General features: G+C 34.8%; 1 protein-coding gene across 1 annotated transcript; it reads left to right on the top strand.

Moving 5' to 3' along the window:
* The first annotated feature begins 2,154 nt into the window (after window positions 1-2,154).
* LOC111315493 (receptor-like protein kinase 7) lies at window positions 2,155-5,761 on the top strand. Its single transcript, XM_022917242.2, has 2 exons — window positions 2,155-4,899; window positions 5,065-5,761. The coding sequence occupies exons 1-2, from the start codon at window positions 2,343-2,345 to the stop codon at window positions 5,436-5,438; spliced, it is 2,931 nt and encodes a 976-aa protein (XP_022772977.2). The 5' UTR covers window positions 2,155-2,342; the 3' UTR covers window positions 5,439-5,761.
* Window positions 5,762-6,371: the final 610 nt, after the last annotated feature.

Here is a 6,371-nt window from a genome sequence, read left to right as displayed (position 1 = left end):
ATAGATCATGACCATCAAGGCAATTACCAAGAAGAAAAATGGAAGTTGGATTTCTTATCTTCTTTAGTACTGGACTACTGGTGTACAAATGGATTTCGTGGCAATTTGTCATATTCCATTTACATATGGATTAGAAACTTTTCTACAATAAAATGATTGAGTGTAAAAGTTTTTTTTTTTTTTTTAATTCGAAGTACGATCATATAATTGTAATATATCATGTAATATTTAATAAATTTGATATTTATAATTTTTTTATTTTTAAATTACGATTTTTTTTGTTACAATAAGTAACTTAAAAAGTAAAAAAAAAAAGAAGTTACATTCTTAATTATCACTAATATTCCCTCAATAATGTTAAAGTCATAAAGCAATCTTAATTTGGTATAACAACCAAGGAAAGCATAGTCTTATCAAGAACCTAATGTCACACCAAAAAAAAAAAAAAAGGCAATATTTTCTAACTTGTTATGGAACAAAATATTCATATTATATTGTCCTTAATTTTGCTCTTTTTTCCTTCAATAAATTAAGTTCACAGCTTTTATCAATAGCTTAATTTCTATAAATGCAAAAAAAAAAAAAAAAGGAAAAAGAAGAAACTATTTTATAAAAGCCGACTGAAACCTTTGTAGTCCAATATAAAAGTTACACAAAAAATATCTCATTGGCTTCAGTAATGCGCCTTTTGTGGAAGTGGCCCCAAGGAGCTTTTGACTGTCCCCAGGCCCCGTGACTGATGATGAACAAAACAATGGGTGTCTTCCTTCATCTCGCTGGGCACCTGATTTTCTAGATTCCATGGGCCGTACTTATTGGTAAACAAATTTGGACTTTTGTAGTGAAATCTGTCCCAAATTTCACACGGCTGGTCTTGGGATTTGAGACTGCAAAAATGGATATATATTAATTATTTTTAGACTTATTTTTGTTGGAACAAATTGGAGACCAAAATTAGGAATTTATATGATAATTTTTAAAATATAATATTTAATAGATTTAAAGTTTAAATTTTTATTTATAGATTAAAAATTATTATGTAGAAAGATTGGGATAATGATATGCTGCCGTCTAATAATCCCCTTTCTCTTTTTTTTTTTTGGGGGTTCTTTTTCCTGAAAAATTTGATTTTCTTTAATTTACATATTTTTCACATTTTCAGTAAAGATCAGATCGTACGTTGGAATCTGGTTAAGAGTCACATTCAAACTAATTAGTTAAGATAAATTAAACTTAAACACTAATTATTTAACAAAAGAAAGTCAACGTCGGCGGCTTGACTATCTTCCGTGTTCCTTCCACTCCCTTCAGTATCCAGGCTCCACCACGCATGATTAATTATCCACCATTGACACACCATAGTTAATAAGTTTTTTGGTCCTTCGTTATTCCTCTCCTCCATTTGTGAAAAGCCTCCAATTATTTTCACCTCTATCTCAAGTCTTCCTTTGTCTTTTACAGTCAACTCCCTACGACCCTATGCCTACTCTTCTTACTGTCATCGTTGACGGAGTGGGGACACCCCTTTAGTTCACAGCTTTGGAGATAAGAACAGGCCACTACCTTAAATGAACAGTAACAGCAGATTAAAACTTTTTGTGTTCCAAACAATTTTGTTTTACCTATTAGTTTTGAAGGAAAAATATCTCATTTGGTTTTTAAATTATTATATATTTTAATATAATATTTAAATTAAAAAATTTTAATTAAACATTTAAATTTTAAGTTTGTGTATAAAATTGTTTTAATTTTTTAACTTCATTAAAATAGCATTAATGTAGTATTTTAATTTTAATGTGGATCACATAATTATGATATGTTATTTTTAAAGTATAAAAATTAAAAATTAAATTTTTTTATTTTTAAAAAGTAACATGTGATAATCACATGATATTTATATATCATTTATATTGGTATTTAAATATTATATTAATATTATTTTAATAATGTTAAAGAGTTTAGGTAACTTAAAACAAGAAAAAAAAAAGTAGGTAAATGATTAAATTTTTTTTTAGGTATCATATTAAAAAAAATAATAATTCAGGGGCTAAATGATATATTACCCCTTTCTAGAATTTTACTACAAAACAATGACCGTTGTAACTGAAACATGAAACCCCATGTAATAACTCCCTCCAAATCCAATATAATGACCGATTTCCCATTTAGCAACCAACATTTCCTTCCTCATTCTTAACGATGTTTGCATAGAAAGGCAAGTCACTGTGAACACCCACCCGCCACCTTTCTTCAGATGCCACTACCTTGAATCCACTCTTTTTCATCTTCGGAAACCTTTGAAGAAAAGTCTGTCCATTTCTTTATCTGTTTCAAACCCCGGTATGTCAAACGCCTGTTCTTACCGCCAAATCGCTCTCTCTTTATGTCTCGTGTTCTGTTTCTACTTACCTTGTTGTGTAAAATCTGATGAACTCCAAATATTGTTGAACCTGAAATCTGCTCTTAATAAATCAAGCACCAATGTTCTTGATTCATGGGAGGCTGCCAGTTCTGTTTGCAGCTTCAATGGAATCACTTGCAACGCCGAGGGGTCGGTTAAGGAAATCGAGCTTTCAAGTCAGAAGCTGATGGGTGTTCTTCCTTTGGATTCAATATGCCAGCTTCAATCCTTGGATAAGCTTTCTTTGGGGTACAATTTATTATATGGTGCAATCACGGAAGATTTGAGTAATTGCGTAAAGCTTCAATATTTGGATCTTGGAAACAATCTTTTTACGGGTTCATTTCCGGATATTTCGGCTCTCGGCGAATTGCAGTACCTTTATTTGAATGGAAGCGAATTTTCTGGCACTTTTCCATGGAAATCGCTTGAAAACATGACCAATCTTGCTCTTCTTAGCCTCGGGGACAATCCTTTCAACCGAACTCCGTTTCCTGATCAGATTCTGAAGCTAAAGAAACTGAACTGGCTTTATTTGGCGAATTGCAGCATTGAGGGGAAGATTCCTCCAGAAATTGGAGATCTCACTGACCTTAGAGAATTAGAGCTCCAATACAATTATTTATCTGGAGAAATTCCGGTGGAGATTGGAAAGCTTCACAAACTATGGCAGCTTGAGATTTATAACAATGAATTGACAGGAAAACTTCCTGTTGGATTGAGAAATCTGACAAACCTGGAATATTTCGATGCCTCAGCCAACCATCTTGAAGGAGATATCTCAGAAGTGAGGTATTTGACCAATCTGGTGACTCTGCAACTATTTGAGAACCAGTTTACGGGTGAAGTACCAACCGAGTTGGGTGAATTCAAAAAACTGGTGAACCTGTCTCTCTACACCAACATGTTGACTGGTCCTCTGCCTCAAAAGCTTGGTTCTTGGGCTGATTTCGACTTCATCGATGTATCAGAGAATTTCTTGACTGGTCCAATTCCTCCGGACATGTGCAAGAAAGGAACCATGAAGGGGCTTCTCATGCTTCAGAACAGGTTCACCGGCGAAATTCCTGTGACTTACGCAAGTTGCACCACTTTAAAGCGGTTTAGAGTCAGTAACAACTCTCTTTCAGGCATAGTCCCGGCTGGAATATGGGGATTACCAAATCTGAATATAATCGACATTGCTTACAATCAATTTGAAGGCCCAATTACATCTGATATCAAGAACGCAAAAGAAATAGGGATAATATCAGCAGAATACAACCGGTTATCAGGTGAGTTGCCAGAAGAGATTTCAGAAGCTATATCTTTGGTTAAAATTGAGCTAAATAACAATCAGATTTTGGGGAAAATCCCTCATGAAATTGGGGAACTGAAAAGATTGAGCAGCCTTAAATTGCACAACAACGGGTTATCTGGTTCTATACCAGAGTCATTAGGTTCTTGTGCTTCCATCAGTAACATAAACATGGCTAATAATTCTCTTTCTGGCAAAATCCCATCATCTTTAGGATATTTGCCGACATTGAACTCTCTGAATTTGTCTAGAAATGAACTTTCCGGTAAAATTCCAGAGAGCTTCTCGTCGCTCAAGCTGACCCTCTTTGATCTGTCCTATAATCGGTTAACTGGTCCTATACCAGAGTCTCTCTCCATTGAAGCATATAATGGTAGCTTGGCCAGAAACCCTGGCCTTTGCAGTTCAACTATCAGATCTTTCAAGCAATGTCCAACAGATTCTGGCATGTCTAAAGATGTTCGTTTGCTGATAGTTTGTTTTGCTCTAGGTGCAATGATCTTGCTTGCTTCTCTTGGATGTTTCTTATATTTAAGGAGAACAGAAAAATATCGCGACCGTTCTTTGAAGGAAGTATCTTGGGATTTTAAGTCTTTTCATGTGTTAACTTTCACTGAAGATGAAATTCTTGATTCCATCAAGCGAGAGAATCTGATTGGAAAAGGAGGGTCTGGAAACGTATACAAAGTAATGCTTTCTAATGGTGCGGAACTTGCTGTCAAACACATATGGAACACAGATTCTCATGGCCGCAGAAAGAGCCGGAGTACTACCCCAATCCTCGGCAAACGTGCTGGAAAGGAAAAGGAATTTGACGCGGAGGTGCAGACATTGAGCTCAATAAGACATGTCAATGTGGTGAAGCTCTACTGCAGCATTACTAGTGAAGACTCAAGCTTGTTGGTGTACGAGTACTTGCCTAATGGGAGCTTGTGGGATCGATTGCATACAAGTAGGAAAATGGAGCTTGATTGGGATACTCGGTATGAGATTGCAGTTGGGGCAGCTAAGGGACTAGAGTACCTTCATCATGGTTGCGAAAGGCCGGTGATCCATCGGGATGTCAAATCTAGTAACATATTGTTGGATGAGTTTTTTAAGCCTAGGATTGCTGATTTTGGACTTGCCAAGATTGTTCAGGCCAATGGTGGTAAAGACTCCACCCGTGTCATTGCAGGCACCCACGGCTACATAGCTCCAGGTATGTTACTTTTTACTGTTTACTCTTTTAAGTTCCCTTTGATTTATGAGAATCAAGAATATAATATTAAGCATATTATGCTGGAATCTGTCTTTAAACATCCAAATGAAGCACTTTTTTTTTTTTTAGATTCCGTTTGTTAATGGTAAAATGTTAATTCTGCAGAATATGGTTACACCTACAAAGTCAACGAGAAGAGCGATGTATACAGTTTTGGAGTGGTGCTAATGGAGTTGGTGAGTGGGAAGAGACCAATTGAGCCTGAGTTTGGAGATAATAAGGACATAGTGTCGTGGGTCTGCAGCAAACTAAAGAACAAACAGAGTGTTTTAAGTATAGTGGAGCCAAGAATTCCTGATGCTTTTAAAGAAGATGCGGTCAAGGTGTTGAGAATTGCCATGTTGTGCACCACCACACTGCCAGCCCTCAGACCCACCATGAGAACCGTGGTTCACATGCTGGAAGAGGCTGAACCATGCAAATTGGTGAGCATTATTATCAATAAGGACTGTGACCTTAAGAAAAAGGAAGCAAAATAGGATTCTGCTAAGAAGTTCAGTCTAAAGTTATAAATCTTGTAACATTGTAGTAGCATTAATTTGTAACATATCAGGTAATTTGATAAGCTTGTGATCAGTTGTAAAATATTATCTAGAGCCTGTAAGTAGGCTGTTATGCTTTGTAGTCTTTGATTTTGGCACAAACAATTTTCCATCGTGGAGGCTAATAAGCGAAAATTTGCAGGTGCTTCCCTCGTTTAGGAATTGAGATGTATGAGGCAAGAAAATGCCAATTTCTTCAGCTTTAGGTCTTTGCCAAAACAATGGGGGAAATGACAATCTTGTGAAATTATTGGTCTGAATCACTGTTGGAAATGGAAATTGACCCTTGTTTTTCTCTGAAACAATTTAATTCGTCAGATTTTGGGAGCTACCAAAGATTTGTCGTATTTTATCCAATTATTATTTGGAAGGCAGTGACAATGCCATGACCATATAATCTAAACTCTAAAGAGCAATAATTCATAAGGTGTTGCGTCTACTCCAAATATCTGAAAAATGTTCAAACTTGTATAATAAGTTTTGAGTATACATGATTCTTATTAAAATTAGGATGGATTGCAAATCCTACCAATCTATTCTAATTGCCAACCCCATCCTCTTATATATAGGTTTCAAAATGCTTTTTGAATTTTTTTTTCGAAGCAATCTGTCAAAAGAAATACATATATGTATAAAAAATTAAAAAAAAAAAGAAAAAACCATTTTATATTAAAATTTTTTAATTTCATAAATGAGATTAAAATTATAATATATATTTTATTTTTTAAAAAACATGTGATACAATTTTAATTTCCATTGTAAAATTAAAAATTTCAATATCAATAAATTTGATCATTTAAAAAAAAATTTATATCGTACATGGTGGAGTTTAAAAATTTTACCAACGAAACTAAAGTGCTGACAATTATC

This window comes from Durio zibethinus, chromosome 20, assembly GCF_047325235.1.
Source record: "Durio zibethinus cultivar Kanyao isolate XHJ-2024 chromosome 20, ASM4732523v1, whole genome shotgun sequence".
In the NCBI taxonomy this organism is placed as follows: Eukaryota; Viridiplantae; Streptophyta; class Magnoliopsida; order Malvales; family Malvaceae; genus Durio; species Durio zibethinus.
This window is presented reverse-complemented; position numbering and strand designations above follow the sequence as displayed.